The sequence below is a fragment of the Mobula birostris genome, chromosome 4 (assembly GCF_030028105.1).
Source record: "Mobula birostris isolate sMobBir1 chromosome 4, sMobBir1.hap1, whole genome shotgun sequence".
Classification (NCBI taxonomy): domain Eukaryota; kingdom Metazoa; phylum Chordata; class Chondrichthyes; order Myliobatiformes; family Myliobatidae; genus Mobula; species Mobula birostris.
The window spans coordinates 56,059,716-56,087,466 of NC_092373.1; the positions used below are offsets into that span (position 1 = coordinate 56,059,716).

At 40.8% G+C, this 27,751-nt stretch overlaps 1 protein-coding gene across 1 annotated transcript; it reads left to right on the plus strand.

Moving 5' to 3' along the window:
- The first annotated feature begins 545 nt into the window (after window positions 1-545).
- On the plus strand, window positions 546-27,688 carry LOC140195914 (serpin I2-like). The gene is made up of 9 exons (XM_072254583.1): window positions 546-558; window positions 917-1,177; window positions 1,410-1,640; window positions 9,982-10,176; window positions 11,714-11,906; window positions 15,238-15,335; window positions 19,951-20,037; window positions 24,179-24,265; window positions 27,612-27,688. The coding sequence occupies exons 1-9, from the start codon at window positions 546-548 to the stop codon at window positions 27,686-27,688; spliced, it is 1,242 nt and encodes a 413-aa protein (XP_072110684.1).
- The last annotated feature ends 63 nt before the right edge of the window (window positions 27,689-27,751 follow it).

The following is a 27,751-nucleotide window of genomic DNA, read 5'->3' on the forward strand; positions in this document are numbered from 1 at the left end:
GTACAACAAAGCATACAGTGAAATGTGTCAACCAGCACACCCAAGGATGTGATGGGAGCGGCAAGCAAGTGTTGCCATACATTCCGGTGTCAATTTAGCATGCTCACAATGTTCCACAGAACAGCACAAGCTGCAGCAGCAACAACAACAACAGCAAAACAAGCTCCTTTTGCATCCCTTCTTCCCAGCCACTCACTGACAGCCTATCCCAGTGGTAACAGATTAATGTTCATGGATTTGCTGATAAAGGATGAAGGTTGTTTCTAAAACATAAATTCTGAGGCATAAAAACCAAAGGTAATGATTCCAACTGGGTATTATTGAGCACCAGTTAGTTCTTCATAGTAAAATCTACAATAAAATGTTCCTGTTTTCCAACCATTTATTTGCAAGCCACCTATTATTGATGTAAAAAAGTCAGCTACTGTGTTTATGTCCTTGGCGATCTCTGCATCAGTTACTCGGGATTTAATACATTACTAGCATTAGGCATTGCTGACAACATTGCCAAAATCCGCACGGTGGATCATATTATCGAAACAAGTATGCTGGTGAAAGGTAGAGTAAAAGGAGACCAAGTATTTGTATGTGTATTTGTCCTCTTTGGGTAATTTTTGTCGTGCATACTGCGCACAGTATAAAATTAATGACTACTTATCCTGACTACAAAACTATTTTTCTTCAAAAGATAGTGCTGTTAAAATCCATCTGGTTCATATGTACTTTTATCTTGATCTATAAATGTGAAATATACTATCGTTAATAGCAATTATTTGAGCAGTAATGTTTTTGTAGAGTAGTTATGTGAAAATACTGATTTCTATAATACTCTTCTGTTAGATGAAGCTGTTCATTGTAGCAATGAACAATGTTTAGAAGTACACCTTTAAATATTCTTTTTGTATTTCTCCCACAGTAATGAGAATATTGTTGTTTGGCAGTCTCCTCTTCCTCTGTGAAGAGATGACAAATTGTGCCTCTGATGCTTCTCATAATGATATTAAAACTGAATTTACAGTTGATCTGTACCATGCTATACGCTCTGTACAGTGGGACAAAAATCTTATTTATTCACCCATGTCTATCAGTCTTGGCCTTGGGATGATAGCACTGGGTGCCAGAAGGACGACTTTGCAGCAGTTAAGGAAAGGTTTACATTTCAATGAAGCACAAGAAGGTAAGTAAAATAAGCAACAAAGAACTGTAAATTAGAAGTGAAAAAGAAAATGCTGGATATAAGAGAAAATCACGTTTCAAATCACTGATCATCAGTATCCAATTTGCAGACCAAAATGTAATCTATATTAAAATTGATTTGCAAATGCATGATAAATTTGCTTTTCCTTTTTGCTTATATATATTTAAAATTTGTATTCTAAAAGATTATGATTCCAATTTTCCAATTTTAGGTGAAGAATTTTCTATGTTGAAAAAGCAATCCAAAATCATCTCCACTAGCAGTGAGAAATACAAGCTAAAACTTGCCAATGCAATTTACATTCAGAATGGATACCCTATTTCTCAACAATATCTCCACAACATTCAGGAATTCTTTAATAACACTGTAAGGACAGTAAATTTTCAAGATTTCACATCTGCTGCCAACATTATTAATACATGGGTAGCTAATGAAACCAATGGTAAGTGCAATCATTTCCTGATAATTATTAACATAATTCAGCTGTAATGGAAGCATTCCTGCTTAGGATGGAGAACGCAGCAGGCCAGGTAGCATCTATAGGAAGAGGTATAGTCGACGTTTCGGGCCGAGACCCTTCTCTGAAGCGTCGACTGTACCTCTTCCTATAGATGCTGCCTGGCCTGCTGCGTTCACTAGCACTTTGTGTGTGTATTGCTTATTCAGCATCTGCAGATTTCCTCGTGTTTAGGATGGAGAAGATACTTTAATATGCACTCTGGAAAGTGTGTCCTGTTCTCATTACAACACATGTGAAAATAATCTTTCAAACCTATATGCAAATATTACATGTCTCCACAGTTCTTTAGGGAGTGTCCACCAATACAGTGAAATAAAGTGGACAACATTACAAGCCCCAGTTAACTCCTTGAGGCTTCAAAACACAGGGCTCCGCACACAGTTGCATAAATAGAGTTGTTAAGTCTCTAACCATGAGAAGCTGAAATACTGCTCAAACCATATTGATCTGCAAAGAGTATAGCTGATACACTGGAGGATGGCAGAACCCCTGCTTTTGTGAATCCACTCCAGTAACTTCCCCTTGACAGAGCCTCAAACATTGGCTTGGACTCCTTTAGCATTGATAACAAGGCATTAGTCAGACCACGTTCAGAGTATTGTGAGCAGCTTGGGGCCCTTTATCTACGAAAGGATGTGCTGGCAATGGAGAAGGTCTAGAGGAGTTCATGAAAATGAACCTAGGAATGGAATGGTTAACATATAAGAAGAGGTTGATGGCTCTGGGCCTCTACTCACAGGAGCTTTTAGAAGAATAGGAGTGGAAGGGATCAAATTGAAACCTATTGAATATTGAAAGGTTAGGTAGAGTGGGCATGGAGAGAATATTTCCAATAGCGGGGGAGTCTAGGACTAGAGGGCTCAGCCTCAGAATATAAGGATGTTCCTTCAGAAACAGAGATGAGGAGGAATTTATTTAGCCAGAGAGTGGTGAATCTGTGGAATCCATTGCCACAGGCAGCCGAGGCGGCCAAGTCATTAGATATATTTAAAGGGGAGGTTGATAGTGTCTTGGTTAGGAAGGGCATCAAAGGTTATGGGAAGAAGGCAGGAGAGTGGGTTTGAGAAGAATAATAATCCAACTCTGATCAAATGGCAGAGCTGTCTAGATGAGCTGAATGGCCTAATTCTGCTCCTATGTCTTATTGTCTTATGTATCTTTTTTGTGACATGGAAATATATCAGCACACCACCTCAGTTTACAGATCAAACAGGCTAAATTGGCTTGTGCTGAGATCTTGATGTTTCATTAATTGGTGCCTATTTAATCCTATAATACCATATAGGAGCAGAATTAGGCCATTTGGCCCATCATGACTGATCCAATTTTCCTCTCAGCCCCAATCTCCTGTCTTCTCCTGTATCCCTTCATGCCCCGACCAATCATGAATCTATCAGCCTCTGCCTTAAATATATATAAAGACTTGGCCTCCATAGATTCTTTACCCTCTGGTTAAAGAAATTCCTCCACCTCTCTGTTCTAAAAGGACGTCCTTCTATTTTGAGTCTTTGTCTGCTGGTCTTAGACTCTCCCACCTTAGGAAACATCTTCTCCACATCCGCTCTGTCAAGGCCTTGTACTATTTGAAAGGTTTCAATGAGGTCAGCCCTCATTTTTCTGAATTCCAGTGAATACAACCCAGAGTCATCAGATGCTCTTCATATGACAAGCCATTTAATCTTGGAGTCATTTTCGTGAACTTTCAATCATTTTGAACCCTCTCTATTTTCAGCACATCCTTTCTAAGATAAGGGGCCCAAAGCTGATCACAATACTCCAAATGAGGCTTCACTGGTGCTTTATAAAATCTCAACATTACATTCTTGCTTTTATATTCTAGTCCTCTTGAAATTAATGCTAACATTGTATTTGACTTCCACACCACAGGCTAAACCTGCAAATTAATCGTTAGGGAATCCTGCCCAAGGACTCCCAAGTCCCTTTGCATCTCAGTTTTTTGTACTTTCTCTCCATTTAGAAAATATTCAACGCTTCTATTTCTTCTACCAAAGTGCATGGCCTATATACTTTCTGACACTGTATCACATCTACCATTTCTTTACCCATTCTCCTAATCTAAGTCCTCCTGTAGCCTCTCTACTTCCTCAAAACTACCTGCCCGTTCAGCTATCTTCATATCATCTGCAAACTTTGTAACATAGCCATTAATTCCATCAGCCAAATCACTGACAAATCCAAATTACATAAAAAGTATCAGTCACAACACAGACCACTGTGGAACACTACTAGTCATGGGCAACCAGACAGAAAAGGCTCCGTTTATTCCCACTCTTTGCCTCCTGCCAATCAGCCACTGCTTTATCCATACCAGAATCTTCCCTGCAGCCTCATATGTGGCACCTTGTCAAAGGTCTTCTGAAAATCCAAGTACACAATATTAACCGATTCCCCTTTGTCTATCCTGCTTGTTACTTCTTCAAAGAATTCCAGATTTGTCAGAAAGATTTTCCCTTGAGGAAACCATGCTGACTATGGCCTATTTTATCATGTACCTCCCAAGTACGATGAGACCTCCTTCTTATTAATTGACTCCAACATCTTCCCAACCACTGACATCAAACTAACTGGCCTATAGTTTCCTTTCTTCTGCCTTTCTCCCTTCTTGAAGAGTGAAGTGACATTTGCACTCTGCAATAAGCACAGAAAATTGATACAACCCCTCATTAAGTAAGCAGCTAGAGCTAGAACTATATTGTACATTGCCTTAACCCTTATCCACAGGGTCCTGTGTTAGTGCTTAGCACTAGCTGAAGCTGACTAGCACTGGCTGAACATTTGTTCCTCAAACAGTCGTGTCACTTGACTGCAGTCCTGGTGGAAGTCATTGTAAAACTTTAGGAAGCTCTTTGGAAGTCCTTACTGAGCTCTGGCAAGACTGTACAAGTTATATGATCAGTGACTAGAAGATTTTTGAAGGTGAAAAAGTCAGTTATATCTGATTCAACTTCTCACATTTCACCTTCCCCTTGTTCAAAACCCTCGTTAGATTTACAAATTAACAATTGTGTAAATGTATACCTCTTTCTTGCCACCTCCCCCTCATCACATATGGCTTCATGATTTCAGACTCTACAAGGCAAAAACAAAGAGAGAATTCTGGAAACACACATCAAAGTTGCTGGTGAATGCAGCAGGCCAGGCAGCATCTCTAGGAAGAGGTACAGCCGACGTCTCGGCCTGAAACATTGACTGTACCTCTTCCTAGAGATGCTGCCTGGCCTGCTGCGTTCACCAGCAACATTGATGTGTGTTGCTTGAATTTCCAGCATCTGCAGAATTCCTCGTGTTAGAGAATTCTGGAAATAGTGGATCAGGCAGCCTCTGCAGAGTGATAACCAGAGTTAATGATTCAAGTGATGAGCTTACTAATGCTGATTAACTTGTTGAGTATTTCTAGTATCTTACTGAACATAAGTACAGAAGGCCACTGTGTGAGTCTAAGTGGGTTTTAGCCTGATTCCTCACTGGAATTTCTGTCCTTCATAGCACTGCTTCTGCCCTTGTTCCTTCTCTGTTTCCTCCTTCTGACTCCACAGCTGAATTTCAGCCACACCACACAACTACTGATCTTTCCAGCAGCTCCAGCAGCCATTGATAAAAATACTTAACTTATACACGGGGTGACATGGGTTTCTGGAGGATTTGTAAAAGTTCCAAATAAGGGCTTGCAGGAAAATGTCAGCATATCTTTTGTGAAGGACTTGACACTGTAAGAACATACCTTGTTCAGTTAGTTATCCCAAATCAAATAATTCAAACTGATTTATATGAAGTACATTTGGTTGATTTTTAAATCCAGGATTAGCTGTAACTTAATTATGTTTTAGTTTTTTATTTAACTACTTGTGTTTTTATTTCTATATGTTTGATATTGGTTTTTGGTCCACCAGCTGAAAAACTCAGCTGGTTTAAGATTATGTTAACCCATGTAGTCTCAAAGAGATCCATTTGTCGTGAGACAGAAAAATAATTTGGAGAAATAAAAAAGAGTAACTTTTAAGGACCGAGTAGCATCTGTGTATTTCCCACAGACAGAATAAATGAGTAATAGTGAGTTGTTTAAATACAGTTATCTTATGGCAATAAGAACACTTACTTGGTTCACACGGAATGTCAGAGACCTTGCCAAACATTCAAACTGATGGCCTGTTAAGTTTAAGCTCATCTGTAAGGCCAGTGATGTTGTGGGATGGAACTGGACTCTCTGACGGTGGTGTCTGAAAAGAGGATGCTGTCCAAGTTGCATGCCATCTTGTTCAATGTTTCCCATCCACTACATAATGTACTGGGTGGGCACAGGAGTACATTCAGCCAGAGACTCATTCCACCGAGATGCAGCACAGAGCGTCATAGGAAGTCATTCCTGCCTGTGGCCATCAAACTTTACAACTCCTCCCTTGGAGGGTCAGACACCCTGAGCCAATAGGCTGGTCCTGGACTTATTTCATAATTTACTGGCATAATTTACACATTACTATTTAATTATTTATAGTTCTATTACTATTTATTATTTATGGTGCAACTGTAATGAAAACCAATTTCCCCTGGGATCAATAAAGTATGACTATACTATACTATTTAGCCAGTTGTTAAAGACGTTCTACAGCTAAGCCCTTGCAGGACTGGATACCATTTATACTAAGAGGTCTGACGTAGCACAAAGCCTCATCCATTGTAACTGAGCTGGCTTTGATCAGGAGGTTACAATTTAAAGAGCCTCTCAAGGTAACAGCAGACCCAAATAGGTGAGGTGGCCATGAACTCAGCCAGCTCAATACTGCTAGGAACTCTCAGACTATAATTTGTTTTAACATTGCTCCTGTGATGTGTCTCTGGAGGCTTTACTACATTAAAGACAGTATTAAATACAAATGCTCGTTGCTGTATTTTAAATGCAGGAGATTCTATAAGGTCTCCACCCTTTTCCATTCATCTTTGGATATATTCTAACTTCTTCTGACCACCTTAATATGATGTATGTTTGAGACAAAAACACTGAGTAGGTGAATTGTACTTAAATTAGTGCATTTCTCTTTCTGGCTCATGATTTCAGTGTTTTCAGTCCAAAGGTCCATTTTCTACAAGCATCATATTTTGGACATTAAGAATTGTAGGCAGAAGTGCACATTGAATAAATTATGAATTTACGGTGTGAGGTGTATAAGATGATGAGAGGCATTGATCATGTGGATAGTCACAGGCTTTTTCCCAGGGCTGAAATGGCTAACACAAGAGGGCACAGTTTTAAGGTGCTTGGAAGCAGGTACAGAGTAGATGCCAGGGGTAAGTTTTTTACGCAGAGTGGTGAATGTGTGGAACAGGCTGCCAGTGATGGTGGTGGAGGTGGATACAGTAGGGTCTTTTATGAGGTTCCTGGATAGGTACATGGAGCTTAGAAAAGTAGAGGGCTATGGGTAACCCTAGGTAATTTCTAAGTAAGTACATGTTCAGCACAGCATTGTGGGCCGAAAGGCCCGTATTATGCTGTAGGTTTTCTATGTTTTTAAATATGTTCACACTAAGTTTTTTACACTCCCTCTGACCAACTATGTCAAAGAATAGAATAAAGCTATGTGAAGTGAAATGTCACAACATTTTGGGCAGTATTAGTTTTGTTCAGCATTTTCTTAATATCTTGTATAATTTCCTAGACTATTTCATGGAAGTTCGAACCTCAGTGAAATTTAAACCTGAGGTATAATTTAACCAGGTACCAGCGGGTCAAAAACCACAAGGGTGGAACTTAAGTTGGACAAATCAAGTAACCTTATGTTTATGGGAATGGAAAGAGGGCTGTGAGCACTGGATTAGTCTGGTCTTGTGACAACAGATGCATGGATGCGATTTTCCAGCAACAGAGTAGCTGAGGCATGGGAGATTGCAAATGCTAGAAAATGGAGCAACGATCTGCTGGAGCAACTCAGTGGGTTGGCAGAATCTGTGGGGATATCAGATGCGCAGAGGCTGGGCTGGAAGCAAATGATGTTATAGAGAGAGAAATGTGATTGTATTGATATCAAATAGGATGAGCACTAAAATTGAAGTTTTTAGTCTTAGAATATTTATTAGAGCATTCTGCCTGTTGAGTAGTGAACAGCACAGAGGTGGTCAGCAGTCTGGTCAGAAACAATGGAAGAAATAAATAAGGTTGTGGTTGAGGTAAATGAAGACACCAAAGTCTGCAGATGCTGGAATCCAGAGCAACAACCAATCTGACGGACGAACTCGGTGGGTTGAGCAGCATCTGTGATTCAAAACCCTATATCAGAACTGGTGCAGAGTTCTAACCTGAAAAGTGGATAGTTCCCCTCCTTCCACTGAGTTCTTCCAGCAGATTCAAGTTCCTGGGTATCAACATCTCTGAGTATCAATCCTGGGCCCAACATATTGATGCAAAAACAAAAACTGCATGACAGCAGATATGGTTCATTAGGAGTTTGAGGAGAATAGGAATGTCACCAAAGACACTTGCAAATTTCTACAAATGTACTGTGGAGAGCATTCCAACTGGTTGCATTATCGTCCGGTATGGAGGGGCCACTGCACATGATTGGAAAAAAAAACACAGGAAGTTGTAGCCTCAGTGAACTCCATTACAGGCACAAGTTTCCCCAGTAAAGAGGGCACCTTCAAAGTCAACGCCTCAAAAAGATGGCATCAAATATTAAGGACTCCCATCACCCAGGTCATTGCTACCATTGTGGAGGAGGTACAGGAGCTTGAAGACACACACTTAACATTTCAGGAACAACTTCTTCCCCTCCACTATCAGATACCTGAATGGACAATGAACCTATGAATGCTGCCTTAGTATTTTCCCCTTTCTTTTTGCACTACTTATTGAATTATAAATATATACTTATTGTAATTTATAGTTTTTATTATGCACTGTCACCACAAAACATTAAATTTTACAACATATGCCATGGATTATTTAACTTGATTCTGATCTTGATTCAGATGGCTTGCTACTGTGGCTGAGGTAATGTTGGGTGTATGAAAAGAAATTGTAGATGTGGTTAGGAATAAAGTTATTGAAAAAATAGCATGAAATAGGAGGGAATGGTGGAGAACTGCGCAGGGAACACTGGTAATAACAGTGCAGATAGAGGCAGAAAAGCCATCATGGGTTGCCTGTAAATAGATATACAGGAAGGGCACCAGCCAGATGTGTTTGCATTGTGACAAAAGAACCAGTTATCAGAAGATTGATGCCGATAAGAGGACAATGGGGGAACCTTCAAGAGATGTTAATGAGAGACGAGAGGGATTAACGGAAAGGAGACACAGTTCCGAGTATTGTCAGAGACCGGGGCTTTGAACCCTGAACTGTTTGAAGTGTGATGGACAGGCGATACCCCAGCAGGGGGATAAAAAGGGACAGGTTCGCTAAGGCAACAGACACACGACTCCACGAGGTAAGGAGACCCTGAAAGCGGTGTGCCCCCCCCACTAGTTGGTGGGAGTTTTTTTGGGGGGTCTGGTCGCGGAACCAGCCATAGACGCACAGGGTAGAAAGGTACGGATCAGCGGGAACCTGGTGTGTGTGTCCACCCTTGCCTGGGTGCCGGGTTCACCGCAGAAGAACGATCGTATCTGGAATGGAGGGGTCACAGTCGGTGACCTCAGAAGACATTACAAAGGGCTCGCCCGAAAGCTGACTGCGAGGAATATCGAAGGTCTGTTTGGAATCCTATTTGAATATTCATTTGTTCTCTCTCTCCCCCCTGCCCCCAACGGCACAACAGTGATTACTGTGAACTGAACTGAACTCAATTGAACTGAACTTTGCGTCACTTGAAACTGGTCATTTACCCCTAGACGGCGATAGAGCTTGATTGATCCTATTATCCTAGTTCTGTGTACATGTGTGTTTATCATTGCTGAACTGTTGCATTTATTATCCTTTTGATTAGAGTACCGTGTTGCTTATTTCTTTAATAAAACTTCCTTAGTTCCAGTAATCCAGACTCCAACTAAGTGGTCCATTTCTGCTGGTTTGGCAACCCAGTTACGGGGTACGTAACAGCATCAACTTGGGCAAAGTGATTTACCATACAAGCATCTACCAATTAGGCTAAATATCCAAGAAGGAAGATGTGATATGAGCGGAAGATACAGAGGTGGTGGAAGATGATGGGTTGATCTTCTTCATGTTAACTTGCTATACCTTTTAAAACATGTCATAATTGGAGTTAAGAAATTAATTTTTTTTAACCAAACATATCTAACTTTTTTTCAGGCAAAATCAAAAACTTGATCTCAAGTCAATCTTTCAGCCCACTTACAAAACTAGTTTTAGTGAACGCCATTTACTTCAAGGGGACATGGAAACATAAATTTAATTCAAAGAACACAAGACTAATGGATTTTATCAAGAAAGATGGCTCTGCTGTTGAGGTACCAATGATGCATCAACAGGTGACATGCAAATTTGGTAAATATTAACAAAAGGAATCATTTTAATATAATTGTGATCCTGAAATAAAGAGATGATTTTTGGTGAGAATTATTTTTGGTGCATTGAGGGTGTTTTATGCACTATTATTGCCACATACAAGTATAAAATAAAAAAGAACTATACAGCTGATTCTCCACTTTGCGCACTCCACTCCCATCATTAGCCATACTAGAACATATTTATCCAAATTGAACCTCACTTGCAGGGACAACTTCAGCAGCATACCCAGACTGAATTAATTTATTTTGTCATGAAGGGCACAAAGCTTTGAGTCATCTGTGCAACTGCAGCTAGTTCTAATTGATTTATTCTAGGAATACTGTACAAAATATTAGTGGCTATATATTCTGTTCAGCATCAAAAATCAGTTCCAGTTTCTGAAGCAGTCAAGTCTGGGTCAGACTAGAACTTGCCAGTGCTACTACACAGTGACGTTAGTGTTCTTGAAGGGGCGAATTTGTAGCCAATTCTGGTACCCTGATATTTTGTAGCCATTTCTGGTACACAGAGATTTTGAAGCAGTCTAACACCAAATACACCTTGAACATTCATCTTTTGTGTATCTGTGCTTCAGTATTTTAACAACAAATAAAATGGAAACAAATATTATATACACAATGGATTATGATTAATCGGGGAAGCTGCTTATTTCGGACAACCCTTAAGAACAAAACCAAATCAAGAGAATAGCCCGGATCCCCTTTGTTTATCTGGGGCACTGTGGCCATTACATATTGTTAATATGAGTGTTATTGGAGCCCTGAATAATCAATATCACCTCAGTTTATGTTTTCTTATTTTCACTTACATCTGAACCCCTTAAAATTCTGCTGTAGCCACTGCCAATAAAATTAAAATATTTATGGTGATGCACATTATCCTCTTTGTTGAGTTACTTGTAAAGAATGCAATAATATAAACATTTGACCATGCTTTGTGGTGATAACAATGGTTGGTCAATACTAGTGAGGCTGTTACATGGAAGACTGGATACACATATCTACAATACACTTTTTGTGGCAATGTATATTTGATGAAGCATCTCATTATGTCTTCAGTAATAAAATTTCATGTAACAGACATCAAAGTTGCTGGTGAATGCAGCAGGCCAGGCAGCATCTCTACGAAGAGGTGCAGTTGACGTTTCAGGCCGAGACCCTTCATCAGGAAATTTCATGAATTCATTAAGCACTAAAGAGACCATTTACCTACAGCAAACAGACCCATCATGACCATGTATTCCTATTTGTTTTCAGCTCAAGTTAAACTTCTTTTAAGGATAGTTTAGAGGTGATATTGATGTTTCTAAAATATATGACAGAATTCTTCGTCTTAGTGCATATATTTTCCCACTTTTATCTATGTTCTTCATTAATTTTGGATATTAGTTCAATGTGATAATGTTGAAATTCATCCATACTATAATTCCAGTTGGCCTTTTGAATATCAAATTAAGGCAGAATTCTTGCAATTGTCAATTATATTAAGTGCTTCATACTTTATCCAAATGCAGGCTATTTTACGGCTGGTGAGATGAGCTACCAGGTTTTAGAATTACCTTACAGTGGAGATGAAGCCAGCATAATCATGGCACTTCCACCAAAAGGAACTGATTTAGCAGAGTTTGAAAAACTTATTACACCACAAGTCATACAAGAGTGGCACTCCACGATGGTAGAGGACGAGATTGAGGTTAATCTTCCAAGGTTGGTTGTCAATATTTACCATCCTAGAAATACTTCTGTATTGTTACAGCAGTGGCTGACTAATCAAAGGGTCAAAGGTTCATTTATTATCAAAGTATACAACTCTGAAATTCTTCTTCTCCAGGTAGTCATGAGACCAAGAAAGAAAAGAAAGGCAGCATGATCATCAACTCCCTAATTCCCACCACCCCCATAAACATACACAGACAGAGAGAGAGAGAGAGAGAGAGAGAGAGACACACACACACACACACACACACACACAAACTAACAAAATGGAACAGGCATGTTGACCCTCCAAATCCCTCTCCCCTGCACAGAAAAAAACAAGAAAGATCAGGCAAAAAACACAGAATATAAAAGACTATAAGACTGAAAAATGTTCTATGGTCCAAGCCCATATCCAAAATGCAGAAAACCTGGGTAACATTCTCCGGGCACAGTGGCAGGCTCTCCCCTCTCTGATAGTGACTGATGCCACCAGCAATGAAAAGGAAGGCAGCTATCCCTCACCTTCTGCAATTACCTCAATGTTTCAATCTCCCTCGCCACTCTAATCGGCGTACAATGGGAGCTTCAATCGGTGAAATAGAGTCAAACATCGGCTTGTGCCCTGTCCTGCAACCTTCTCGCAATGAGGTTTGCGCACGCTGCCTCTGCCTCCCAGAATCCTCTTGGAGACTGCAGAGTGCTAGAACACCCAAACTATCTCCAAACAGCAAATCACAGGCTCCAAGATGAAAAATAAATGTGAAAGACATAAAAGAAGTGAAATATGTGGTTTCATGATCTATCCAGAAGATGTCAACCGAAGGAGCGTGGTACACAGGCACCATCTTGACCGGAATGTTAAATCTGGTGGAATTTTCCTAGTTTTATAAGGAAGCGGATACAGTTAACTGGGACACATCAAGACTAGTATATTTTGGCCCAGTAGAGCGGCTGCCCCAATTAGCCAAAATTTCATGGAAAGAGTAAAAAGATATAAAGAAGACAAACTATCTGTTTAACTGTGACAAATTATCCATTTAAAAGATATACAGAACAAATTACAACTCTACCAGTATTACTACAGTACTATAAAACTGTGTATTAGTTCTTAGGACTTATTGATGGAGAAATTCATCCAGTGTACGCTGCCGTGTTCTGTTGATTGACTGTAAATGAACAAAATCAGTGCACACACCTAGTACAGATAATAGACTGGCTTCATACAAAGCTTTTGATGGTTGCATCCTCCAAATCTTCATTTTCATTGTAACATTCAAGATGATTGTTGATAACTTAAAGTTCTTTGTAGTTCCTAACTTGTTGAAGTTGTGAAATCATTTCATTTTCTCTCCTAACTGTTTCTGGCATTTCAAAGACTGAATGCTTCAAAATGCAGCGAGCATGATAGTTCTGAAATGTCTTACTGCTCATTTCTCGCCAACTGTCAGTGATAAAAATCACTGCTTTTTGAACACAAACACACACTGTTTAAAAACTGTTCACTCTAATCAATGGTGTAGTGTCTAATAGCCGCGCAAGTGTACACAACTGACTCTAATTAGAAGCTGTTCGTCAACAGTCTCCCGTCCCAATTAAGCAGCACAGCCCAAATAAACAATAGGACCCCCAGCTATTTTCTTGATTATTTACTTATTGTTCTTTAAGTTATCCCAAATAAGCGGCTGTTCTGATTAACCGATGGCCCAATTAACTAGGCCTTTAAATCCACAGTATTTTAAAAAAACCTACAAAATGCAGAAAAGGATTCATAAAGTATATAAATGTATATATTTCCATGTCTCCCATCATAAACAACCAGAATATATTTGCAGAACTAGAAAAGACTGCAGGCTCTATTTTAGTGAGCCTAACAAATGCTTGCAGCCATTTTGCTTTACAGGGCAGAGGAGGTAGGGCTGGGAAGGCTTGTGGCTGCACTCTTGGATACAGAGGATCAGACTGGCTAGTTTTCTGTACAAATGAGACAGTGCTAGCTGACATCACAGTCACTCATCTAAATTGCTTGAGCTTGATTATACTGTATTCCAAAACTGTTACAATGCTCAATGAGTGGAAGGAAAGAGAAAATAAAACCATAAACACGAGAAAATCTGCAGATGCTGGAAATCCAAAGCAACACGCACAAAATATTGGAGGAACTCAGCAGGTCAGGCAGCGTCTATGCCAATGAACAGTCAACATTTCGGGCTGAGACCCTTCTTCAGGACTGGAAAGGATTGGGAAGACAGCTGAATAAAACGGTTGGGGGGGAGGGGAAGGAGGATAGATAGACAATGATGTGTGAAGATAGATGAGTAAGAAAAGTAAAGGGTTGGATAGAAAGAAATCTGATAGAAGAGAATGGACCATGGAAGAAAGGGAAGGAGAAGGGTTCATGGAGGAGGTGATAGCCAAGTGAGAAGAGAGGAGGAGGCAGGGAATTTTTTTACTGGAAGGAGAAATTGATATTCATGTCATAAGGTTGGAGGCTACCCAGATAGAATATAAGGTGTTTCTCCTCCACCCTGAGGGTGGCCTCATCGTGGCACAAGAGGAGGCCATGGACAGACATGTCGGAATGAGAATTGGAATTAAAATGTTTGACCACTAGGAAGTTCTGCTTTTGGGGCATGGAGCGGAGGTGCTCAACAAAGCAGTTTCCCAGTTTATGATGGGTCTCACCAGTATAGATGAGGTTACATAGGGAGCATCGGAAACAATAGATGGCCCTAGAAAATTCGCAGGTAAAGTGTTGCCTCACCTGGAAGGACTGTTTGTGGCCCTGAATGGAAGTAAGGGAGGAGGTGAACGTGTAGGTGTAGGACTTTGGCCAGCCTTGATATCATTTATGATGACACCTGTATAATTTTAAAGCTATTTAACAACATTTGCTATAAAACTTCCTGATACATGTGAATGTTAACTAGGAAATGATTTTGTATTGAATCCCACGATTTGAATAGGGAACCTGGTTTCAAATGGTTGGAGATAAGAATACAATATTATAGTCCTACATCTGAGTATGAGAGGGTATGATAATGGAATAAGATTCAATATAAACAGATTTTCACCAATGCTCAGCTCTTCAAGAGCAGTCATAATGGAAAACAGAAGAATTGGAAGCAGGAGTTGGCCATTTGGCTCACTGTGCCTGCCCTGCCATTCATTAAAATCATGACAGATCTTTTTACCTTTTTCCACTGTCTAGCACTAACCAATATTATTATTTTTAAATATATGAAATAATTAATATTCATCTTGAATACAGTCAGCAATATTGTGAATGTTTGGCTTAAGACTGAGATGTTTACTGTCTGCTTTCTCACTGTAATATTTATAGATTTACAATCCAACAGAAGCTTGATCTGAAGAAGCCATTTGAAGTTCTCAATATTACAGAAATATTTGAAAATGGAAGTGATCTTTCAGGGATTGCCGGTATGTGTTTTACTGTTGTTCTTCTATTTATTTCTGAAAGGTCTTCAAGACTGGATTTTGAGGTTAAAGTGCATATCAGCCCAGCGGGGAGCTTGGCTCACCGTACTTGGCAACCTCTATTTCTTAAGTATCATTTGGAAAAGCTCTGTGTTATTTGTGTGGTTCTATGCAAAAAGTAAATAAGTGTGTAGACATTTAAGGAAATATTTGTGGTGAAATGGTTAGGAGGCTCTTGATGGAGTCAAACCTATTAGATTAGATTAGATTAGATTCGACTTTATTGTCATTGTGCCGAGTACAGATACAAAGCCAATAAAATGCAGTTAGCATCTGACCAGAAATGCAAAGAATAGTGTTACTTATAAAATAACTGCGAATAAAAAGTAAGTGCCACAGCACACAAATATAAAAGTACTGAGACAGTACAATATGTGTGCAATACTGCTTAGCGCTGTGATATGAGGTTCAGCAGGGTCAGAGCCTCAGGGAAGAAGCTCTTCCTGTGCCTGCTGGTGCGGGAGCGGAGGCTCCTGTAGCGCCTACTGGATGGGAGGAGAGTAAGAAGTCTATAGTTAGGGTGAGATGCATCCTTGACAATGCTTTTCGCCCTGCCCAGACAGCATTTATGGTAGATATTCTCAATGGTGGGCAATTGGGTGCCAATAATCCGCTGGGCAGTTTTCACCACACACTGGAGTGCTTTGCGGTCTGATAGGGGACAATTGCCATACCACACTGAGATGCAATTGGTGAGTATGCTCTCAATGGTACAGCGGTAAAAGTCCGTCAGTATCCTGGGACAGAGGTGAGCTTTCTTGATGCTCCACAGGAAATAAAGGCGCTGTTGTGCCTTTTTGATCAGGATGGAGGAGTTCAGGGACCAGGTGAGATCCTCGGAAATGTGGACACCAAGGAATTTGAAGCTTGATACACACTCCACTATGGCTCCATTGACGTAGATGGGGATGTGAGTGTGGCTCCTAGATTATTAGAGGTGGATATTTGAAAAAGGTCCTTACTTCTTTCCAAGTCCCAATGACCCCATCACTGATAATGTGTCCCAGTGCATGCTAGGATGTATCTCAGTATCATAATTTCAATCGCCTCAACTCTGAACAGATTCCATAAATTATAGACTCATTTTCAAGCACTCTACAACTTGTGTTCTCAGCGTTATTTATTTATTTATTTATTTATTTATTGATTATTTATCTTTATTTGCTGAGTTTGTCTTCTTTTAGACCATAAGACAGAAGAGCAGAATTAGGCCATTCAACCTATTGAGAATGCTCTGCCATTCAATCATGGCTTATTTATTATCCCTCTCAACTCCATTCTTCTGCCTTCTCCCCATAACTTTTGACATCCTTCCTATTCAAGAACCGATTAGCCTCCGCTTTAAATAAACCTAATGACTTGTCCTCTGCACCAACTGTGGTAATCAATTCTACCGGTTCACCACTCTCTGGCTAAAGAAATTCATCGCCATCTCTGTTCTAAAGAGAAGATCTTCTATTTTGAGGCTGTGTCTACTCTTCCTAGATTACCCCATTATCTGAGACATCCTCTCCTTAACGATTTTATTGATATTGTCCCCTCATTTGTACATTGTTTTTTGTCAGTCTTTGTTTGTGTAGTTTTTCATTGATTCTGTCATATTTTTGTGCTCTACTGTGAGTACCTGTAGGAAAATGTATCTCATGGTTCTATATGGTGACATATGCATACTTTGATAACAAATTTACTTTAAATCCTTGAACTTTGATAAATGGAAAATTCTAGGGCATATGTATGAGGTTTCCTTCTGTATATACCTCATAGTGAGGCGTTTCACTGGGAAGATGATGCATACATGCTAATTTAGCAACAACTTGGTTATCTGGCCATTCACTAACCCTGCATGCCCTATGCTTAAAGTGAGCAGCCTGGCTGACAGAGGGACAGCACGGGAGAACACGCAGGGTGCACACAAAATAACATCAGGTTAACCTCCAGAATGACTCAACCACCTCTTGTCAAGTCTATAACGTGCTAGATTATTAAGCTTTTAGTGTATTGTCTAATTGTATGTATTGTTGTTACACTGGAAAACCGACAGCACATTTGGTATCTGGATATACATAGCTAATTGCAGAAATCCAGAAGATGCAGTCAGATGCAGGCAGGCAATTTGCCTACTGCCACAATAGGTCCACAGCAAACACGATCTCAATTGCTCTATGTGCCTTTGGATCACTTGGACAATGCAAATACCGATGTCAGGATGCTGTTTAACACCATCATTCCTACAGTCCTGATTGGAAAGCTACAGAATCTGGGCCCCTGTACCTCCCTCTGCAACTGGATCCTCGACTTCCTAACCAGAAGACCACAATCTGTGCGGATTGAAAATAACATCTCCACCTCGCTGACAATCAACACTGGCACACCACAGGGGTGTGTGCTTAGCCCACTGCTCTACCCTCTCTACACCCACGACTATGTCGCTAGGCACGGCTCTAATACTGTCTAGAAATTTGATGATGATACTTTATATTTTATTGTCATCAAACAATTGGTATTAGAACGTACAATCATCACAGTGATATTTGATTCTGCGCTTCATACTCCCTGGATTACAAATATTAAATATTAAAAATAGTTAAAATTAGTATATATTAAAAATTTAAATTATAAATCATAAATAGAAAATAGAAAAATGGGAAGTAAGGTAGTGCAAAAAAAACCGAGAGGCAGGTCCGGATATTTGGAGGGTACGGCCCAGATCCGGGTCAGGATCAGTTCAGCAGTCTTACCATAGTTGGAAAGAAGCTGTTCCCAAATCTGGCCGTACGAGTCTTCAAGCTCCTGAACCTTCTCCTGGAGGGAAGAGGGACGAAAGGTCTGTTGGCTGGGTGGGTCGTGTCCTTGATTATCCTGGCAGCACTGCTCCGACAGCGTGCAGTGTAAAGTGAGTCCACGGACGGAAGATTGGTTTGTGTGATGTGCTGCGCCGTTTTCATGATCTTCTGCAGCTTCTTTCTGTCTTGGACAGGACAACTTCCATACCAGGTTGTGATGCACCCTAGAAGAATGCTTTCTATGGTGCATCTATAAAAATTAGTGAAGGTTTTAGGGGACAGGCCAAATTTCTTTAGTTTTCTCAGGAAGTAAAGGTGCTGGTGGGGCTTCTTGGCAGTGAACTGTGCTTGGTTGGACCAAGTCAGGTCATTTGTGATATTGACCCCGAGGAGCTTAAAGCTTTTGACCTGTTCCACTTGCACACCACCGATGTAAATTGGGTCGTGTGGTCCGCTACTCCCATTGTTGGCAGAATTTCCGATGGTGCGGAAAGGGTGTAGTGGAGTGAGATATACCAATTAGTTGAGCGGTGTAGCAGCAACAACCCTGCACTCAATGTTAGCAAGACCACAGAGCTGATTGTGGACTTCAGAAAGGGTAAGGTGACACAAACCAATCCTTGTAGAGGGATCAGAAGTGGAGAGAGAGAGAGCAATTTTAAGTTCCTAGGTGTCAATATCTCTGAGGATCTAACCTAGTCACAACATATTGATGTAGCTATAAAGAAGGGATGACAGCGGCTGTATTTCATCAGGAGTTTGAGGAGATTTGGTTTGTCAACTAAAACATTCAAAAACTTCTACAAATGTACCGTAGAGAGCATTCTCACTGGCTGCATCACCGTCTGGTATGGGGGTGGGAGCTACTACACAGGATTGCAATAAGTTGCAGAAAGTATAAAATTAGTCAGCTCCATCATGGGTACTATCTGTAGTATCTAAGAAATCTTCAAGGTGTGGTGCCTTAGGAAAGTGGTGTCCATCATTACGGATCTCCACCACCCAGGGCACGCCCTCTTCTCACTGTTACCATCGGGAAGGAGGTACAGAAGCCTGAAGGTACACACTCAGTGATTCAGGAACAGTTTCTTCCCCTCTGCCATCCGATTTCTGAATGGACATTGAACCCATGACCACTACCTCCGTACTTCGTTAAAATGTTTGTTTTTATTGCAGTACTTATTTTAACTTAACTACTTTCGAGACATATATACCTACTGTAATTCAGTTCTGTATATTACCACCTATTTCATTGTACTGCTCCGTAAAGTTAATGAATTTCACAACATGTGCTGGTGATATTAAATCTGATTCAAAAATTATGCACCTCCACAATGTATTGTAGTCTAGCCTTCATACATACAGTCAACAACCAGTCAGTAATTTCACATGAATTTAAACTTACTGAATATCTCTATAAAACTAATTGCAAAGATAATTTTTATCAAATGTGATTAGCTACATTAGTAACAATAATTAAATTTGAATGACCTCTCTAGTCCAGAAAATGTGATATGGACATCATATACGTGACCAGAGATAATACTCTTCAAGTGATTTTTTCGTGAGGCATACAAATGAGAAATGTGAAGAGCCCCAAATAGATCCTTGGAATACCAGGGGTAGTGGTTTGTGGGGTGGAGGGAATGAGTAATATTAATTATAAATGATTGAAAAACCTATAAATGATAAGTAACATAAATATAGCCATCAACAAGGGAATTATTACCTAAAATACAAGAACTGGAATATTTTATACTTATTTATTTCAACAGGTTCACGTGACCTGTACATTTCCCAAGCAGTTCATCAGGTGTTTATTGAGATCAATGAAGAAGGGAGTGAAGGAGCAGCTTCAACAGGTAATCAACATGATTGCTTCCATCAGTTTCATAGCCTGTGCATGTTTCAGTTGATTTTTAAACTATGTTTTTTAACAACATAAAAACTACTCTTTTGGCAGAGGTGTAACATGTAGACCTGTGAAATCATCTGTATAGATGGCATGCCAAACAAAGTTTGGGATCTTTAGAACCAGAGCCGTCAGGCACTACATTACGAGCCTGCTCTGGCTGACATATCTGACAATCCCATGTACGTGCTGGTGGCCGTACACTCCGAAGCACTCCAGTGGGCACACTCCTCACCGTCCTCTGGCCACCTAGAAACATGGATCCACCGACTCTGGATTTTCTGCAGCAGGGGTTCTGGTGGCCCACCATGATTGCAGATGTACCTCAGTTCGTCACTCACTACCCTCAATGTGCCCAGTCGAATTCCTTCAACCAGCAGCCCTCTGGGCTCCTGTAGCACCTACCGGGTTCATCGACACCCAAGGACTTCATCATTGGTTTGCCACTTTCCGATGGGGCCATGGTGATCGTAAGAGTAGTGGACTGATTCTCCTAGGTGGCTACTTCATTGCCCTCCCCAAACCTCTGACAGCCACTGAGATAGTAGGTCTGGTTCTCCAACAAGTACTTTGCCCCCACAGTTTCCCTCAGGACATTGTGTTGGACCAGGGCCCACAATTTGACTCCCATTTCTGGTGAGCCTTCTGCTCCCTCTTCTGAACCTCAGTGAGTTTGTCTTCTGGCTATCATCCGCAGATCAACGATCACCAGAAAGAGCAATCAGCAAGTGGAGAAGTTTCTACGATGCTTTGCTGCCTCTAACCCTTCCACGTGGAAGTATCTGCTTTGGGCCAAACTATCCTACAATGTACACACCTCTTTAACATGTATCTATCATGTTTTAAAGCGCTTCATGGCTACCAACCATGTTGTTCTCCACAGAGGAACCAATGATGGAGGTCCCATCTGCCAGGGCACTGATACACTGTTGCTGGAATGGTTGAAAGAAGGCACAGAGGGCCATCCTAGCTACCAGCCATGCCTACTGCTGCCAGGCCAACCACCGGTGGCACTCAGCTAGACTACTCCAGCCTAGGGATCATGCCTGGCTGTCCACCCAAGATCTGCCCTGCGCATGGACTCCTGCGAGCTCTTGCCTTGGTTCCTTGATCCCTTCAAGATCACCCATCGCATCAATCAGACCACTTACTGTTCCTAGCTTCCACCATCCCTCAGTATCACATCTTGGTTTCACTTGTCCTGCCTCAAGCCCATTGCCCATGGACCACTTAACCCACCCGAGCCTGCACATCTGAAACCTTGGATTGTGGAAGGTAGTCCAGTGTACATGGTTTGCTGATTAATGGATTCACATTGTTGTGGACGGGGTCTGCGGTACCTGGTTGTCTGGGAAGTGTATGGCCCGGGGGAGAGGTCTTGGTTGCTATCCAGTTTCATCTTGGATCCATCGTTCATTGAGGACTTGCATCAGGCCCATCTGGATAGTCTGTGGCTGTTGGGTACCAGCCATAGGAGGGGGGATCCTGTCAGGCTTGCACTGGCAGGCATCTCCCACTTTCCACCCAGCTAACAGGAATCACCTGCAGCCTATCTAAACCCAGATCTCATCCACGCTCCTTGTTCACCCACTGAACCAGCTAGCTTCAAACAGTTCAAAGTTTAAAGTAAATTTATTATCAGAGTACATACATGGCAGCATATACAACCCTGAGATTCCTTTTCTGCGGGTGTACTTAGCAAATCTATAGAACAGTAACTGTAAACAGGATCTGTGAACTGGAAACATCAGGAACTGTAAACTGTTAAACAAACTGCAAATGCAGATAATAAATAGCAATAAATAACGAGCATGAAATAAAAAATAAAAGAGTCCTTAAATGTGTGTAGTTCTCTCCTTTTGTTCAAGAGCCTGATGGTTAAGTGGCAGTAACTGATCTTGAACCTAGTGATGCGAGTCCTGAGGCACTTGTATATTCTACCTGATGGCGGCAGCGAGAAAAGGGCATGGCTTGGGTGGTGAGGAGCTTTGATGATGGATGCTGTTTTTCTACGGCAATGTTTCATGTAGATGTGCTGAAACGTTGGAAGGATTTTACCCGTGATGTACTAGGCCGACTCCACTACCTTTTGTAGGATTTTCCGCTCAAAGGCATTGGTGTTCCCATACCAGGCTGTAATGTAGCCAGTTAACACACTTTCCACCACACAGCTGTAGAAGTTTGCCAAGGTTTTTGATGACATGCCAAATCTCTGCAGACTCCTGAAGAAGTAGAGGTGCTGTTCTACTTTCTTCGCAATTATGTTTACATGATGGCTCCAGGACAGGTCCTCTGAAATAGTGACACCCAGGAATTTAAAGTTACTGAGCCTCTCCACCTCTGATGCTCTGATGATTACTGGCTCATGGACCTCTGATTTCCCTCTCCTGACGTCTACTATCAATTCCTTAGTCTTACTGACATTGCTCCTAGCCTTCAGTTACCTTTTGCCCTGTTATGTTAAGTATCTGTTCTCTCTTGTTTTGTAGCCCCTCGTGGCTTGTCATTTTGCAGTTTATTATTAAAATAATCACTCACTGCTAAATAGTCTCTCCTGCTGTGCGTTTGGGTCAAGCTTCCTCCACATTTCCTGACAGCTATCTCCTTGAAGCCTCTCTGCATTTCTTCGCAACTCGCACTACCACCCAACTTAATATCACCTGTAAATGAAGATAAATTGCACAAGTTGTTTTCATCCAGTTAATTTTGTAAGTTGTGAACCAGCATCGATCCCATTGGTCTCCTTTATTTCTACATTCAATCTTTGTTTTTCTTCTGTTAAGCAATCCTAAGTCCATTTTAGTATATTGTCTTCATATGCTCTAATTTTCTTTAAAAACCTCTTCTGTGGCAATTTAATCATGGCTGCCTGCGCAAATACATCTCCTCCACAGGTTGCTTCTGATCCCTTCTGCAAGTTACAACAGCAAAAACCTCTAACTAATTTGTCAAAGATCACCTTTCTTCCATAAATCAATATTGACTCTGCCTACTGCTGTAATTCTTTTCACCATGCTCCACCCTCACTTACTTAATAATAAATTTAAGTATTTTTACTAGTAGTCATGTATGGGTTAGACATCTGAGTTCCAGTTTCTCTTCGCCCTTTTTCTTAAAACATGCTCTGTAGGAATTGTTTTAGGATCTATAGAATTTTGGAAGATTACAACTAGAACATCCAGTGTATCATGAGTTAAGGTGACAACGACACCAGTCTTGACTGAGAGTAGTTCTGTTTAGGCCCATTGTTTAATAATGGCACAGCCTGCAGGCTGTCATGAGATGAATCTCCGTGGCAGCTGAATTTGAGGTGGTCATTCCACAGTCACTTTTAACTGAGTGTTAAAAGCTTTAGTAGAGTCAAAAAGAAATGTATACTGGTTGGTTCTGATCCCTGTTTTTTCTTGGAAGTTGTAGCATGGTGAAGATCATGTGCATTTAGGAGGTCAGAATCCACACTGTAATTCAAGGAGAAGGTGGTTCAGGACCCTGGTGATGACTTTCTTTTTGGAAGAGAGCAAGGAGATCCATCCATAGTTATCACTGCATAACTCTGTAGTTATCCATCTGTGGAGAGTATCTTCCTCATGTCCACAGGAAAGAGCAAGGAGATCCTCTTCCCAGATGTGGGCTATGACGCTGAGTATTTGTGACTGAATTGCATCATTGCTGATTGGGCAGCACAATGACACGACTGACTGAGCTGCTGCCTCAAAGGGCTAGTGAAAAGAGTTCAGTCCTGACCTCCAGTGCAGTTTGACCATTGTTCCTCTGACCATGTGGATTTTCCTGAGTCTACTAATTTTTTTCCCTATATTTCAAAGACGTGTGGGCTGATGGGCTAATTAGTCACTGCAAATTGCCCCTCATATGTAGGTAAATGGTAGAATCTGGGGGAGTTGATGGGTATGTAGGGCGAGTAGGTTACAAGTAACATTTATTAGGGATTGGGATCGTTCTGTGAGACAACATAAACTAATAAATTCTTGTTGAATAAAATTAATTTTAAGTTTTTCTTGTTTGAATACCAAATTGAATGCAAAATATGACACTATAACATAACTGTTTTGGTATTGAATCTTTGCACGTAGGCATGACAGCAGCAGTCATGAGCCTTCCTCGGGATCGATTCATCGCTAATCGTCCTTTTATGTTTCTTATACAGAGCAAGTTAACAGGTAATATTGCTCTGATTTAAACTGTTTAGTCATAAAACTTGATGGATTGCTTTTAAGTACTTAATTTCCTTTTATTGAACAATGGAATACATTTTCGCCTTACTTCAACATTGTAAGCATTGACAGAACCAGTTTTTAGTAGAGATATAGAATTAATATTGAGTGACATAATCCTGAGTAAACATAATTTTTCATGATCGAAGTTAAAGTACATTTATTATCCAACCATGTATAATATATACAACTCTGAGATTCATTTCCTTATAGGCAGCCACAAAACAAAGAAACCCAATAGAACCAATTAAAAATACTATCAAACTCCCAATGTGCAGAAAAAAATGTGCAAACAATAAAAGTAAGCAAATAACATTCAGAACTGAAGTTCACGACAGTGAGTTCACAGCCACGAAGCCAGTCACAGCTGATCCAGGAGCCTTTCAGTTGCAGGCCACATCCTCAGTTCAGTGCAGAGGCGAGCAACCCTCACCAGCAGCAAGCTGAACACTGGTCCGTTCCTGACTTTGCCCCAACACCCTGACCTTTTCAATCTGCTCCGGCGCTTAAATCAGTCAAACATTGGCTTGTTTCTTGCTCTCGAGCCTGGGCCCCCATCACTTCGACTCTGCCTCACCTTAGATCTGTTGCATCAAAACCTGCTCCAGCAGCCAAACATTGGCTTGTTCACCGTTCTCAGGCCCAGGCCCCTTCGCCTCAATTCAGCCCGTACACACCATGCCGCAACCGCTTGAGGCTTCAGTTCACACCGCAAAAATGCCAGGTCATACAGGCAGTTCAAAAACTCAACTCTGAAAGGAAAATTACAAGCTGGTGATGGCAGTGATTGCTTACCAAAAAAATTATGTGGAATAAAGTATTTAGTAGTTGTGTTTGCTGCCAGCAAGTTGTCACTGTGCCTCACCAGCACCATCTTAACCAGATCATGTTTTTGTGTATATAACCTTTTATGTAAATGCCCTTGGTTTTATCAAATACGAGGGGTGATTGACACAGCAGGGGTGACAGATAAGTTCGTGGCCTAAGGTAGAAGGAGTTAATTTTAGAAAACCTAGCACATTTATTTTTCAACATAGTTCCCTCCTACATTTACACACTTAGTCCAGTGGTCGTGGAGCATACGGATCCCTTCTTTGTAGAAGTGGTCCCCAGCAGGAGTGATTGATATATTGATCGTGGCCTGAGGTAGAAGGAGATGTTATTAACTTCAAACTTTCTGCATTATCACTCAAGGAGTTGAACTGCACGTGCATGTAACGAGAGCGTCATGGACCTCCAGGTGGTCTACAGCAGGGGCCATCGATAAGTTTGTGGCCTAAGGTAGAAGGAGATGAGTTATACCGCTCTTGTTACATGCACGTGCAGTTCAACTCTTTGAGTGAAGATGCAAAAAGTTTTAAGTTAATAACTCATCTCCATCTACCTTAGGCCACAAACTTATCTGTCACCCCTGCTGTGGACCACTTCTGGAAGTCCAAGATGCCGACCTCTACAAAGAAGGGATCTGTATGCTCCACAACCGTTGGACTAAGTGTGTAAATGTAGGAAAAATAAATGTGCTAGGTTTTCTAAAATTGACTCCTTCTACCTTAGGCCACAGACTTATCAATCATCCTTCGTAGATCTCTATTTCAAAAATGATCATGTTAACAAAGGCTTGCAGTTGCTTTTTCTGGCAGTTCAGAATGTACAGTGGCAGAGCTAGTCGAGCTGCTCTCTCACTGTTTCAGAAACCTGGGTTCAATCCTAATGTCTAGTGCTGTTTGTGTGAAGTTTGCACATTATCCTTGCTGTCTGCAAGGTTTCCTCCAGATGCTCTGATTTCCTTTCACATTCCGCAAACGGATTAGTAGGTTACCTGGCCACTCTTATGTAGCAGGAATGTGGGGAGTATAACATTGGTTTAGTATAGGATTTAGGTAAATGGGTCGTTTATGATGGCAGAGGATTAATTGGGCTGAAGACACAGTTTCTGTATATGAAAATACCCAGCATTCATGAATATGAAACAGTAGAACTTACCATTGCCAGTTTTCAATTTAAACTTAAAACCCCTTCTCTGGAAATGCAGCTCGCTAGCCCCTTGCTAACAGCCACTGAACTCCATGGTGGGGAAATGACCTTTCTCAGGCTCTGTACGTCTAGGGTGTATGTGACTTTGGTCCGTTGCTCCGGCCAAACCCGTGAGGCTGGGATGTCTCTCCCACCCAAACCCCAATTTCTGTGAATGCTGTGTGATTTACTGCTCCCCTGCAATTTTGGCAAGAAATAACAAATCGTACACTGCATACAATTGTAAACAAAGTATATTTATGAACATTAACTTAACCAAAGAGTTGTTAAAGAAAAGAAAGAAAAAAGAAACAAAAAGGGCCCACTATAATTAAACAGTCAAATGTGCACAAAAGTTGGAGCTCATCTTGAAGTTGTCTGTAACTCACGCACTGGACCCCTCGGTCTGTGTGAAAGCATATACCACTTTCCGAATGTCGCTTGAAATCTATCTCGAACAAACGAGTTCTCCTTTTTGAATCCTTCCTCTTTGAAGCCGTTCATCTGCACAAAACATCTTGTGCAACAGGGATGGTATCCTCAGCCATCTTCCTTCCTGTCTTCTCCCAGCTCTCACCAAAAAGACCTTGACCCATACCAGTATCCCTCACAAAAAACTCTCTGTCTGACACTCTCTGGAACCTTCTCCCAATTCCACCATCCTGATTGGTTGAATATGGCTGATACCATATTCCTAAATTGAACAATAAAGTCCCTTACCTCAGTTCAAACCAAAACTAGCTGAAGGCAAAACACACTGCTTACAGAACTGCTAAAATGAAATACTGACAGCATAACAGTAAAAATCTTAACCAGGATATTACAAACTTTTAGGTATAAATTATGAAAAGCTTATCCAAGTTTTTTTCCTTTAATTATTATTTTTTTGAATGAGGACATCCTCAGAAAGGTTAAAATTTATTGCATATCCATAATTGTCTCTAAGTAGGTAGTGAACAGCCACCTTCTTCACACACATACTCGAACAATGCTGTTGGTCAGTAAGTTGCAGGATTTGAACCAAGAGACAGTGATGTATTTGCAAGTCAGAATGGTGTTTGCTTTGGAAGGGAACCTGCAGATGGTCGTGTCCCCATTTTCTGGCTACCCCTGTGCGAGAAGTCAATGGTTTCTGAGATGCTGTCAGACTAACTTTGCTGAATTACTGCAGTGCACTTTGTAGATAATAAAGCCAAGTGTGCTTTGGTACCGGTGGTGTCCATCAGTCATACTGCACTAATGTTTTATATATATATATATATAATTGTGTTATTTTCAGGTACAGTTTTATTTGTGGGAAGACTGATGGAACCTGAGAAGATGACTTCTTTAGGAAGAGATAAAGAAGCACTATGAAATAAAATTCAGCATATTGTTTATATAGAAACATAAACATAATTTGTACTACATAGTCAGTAC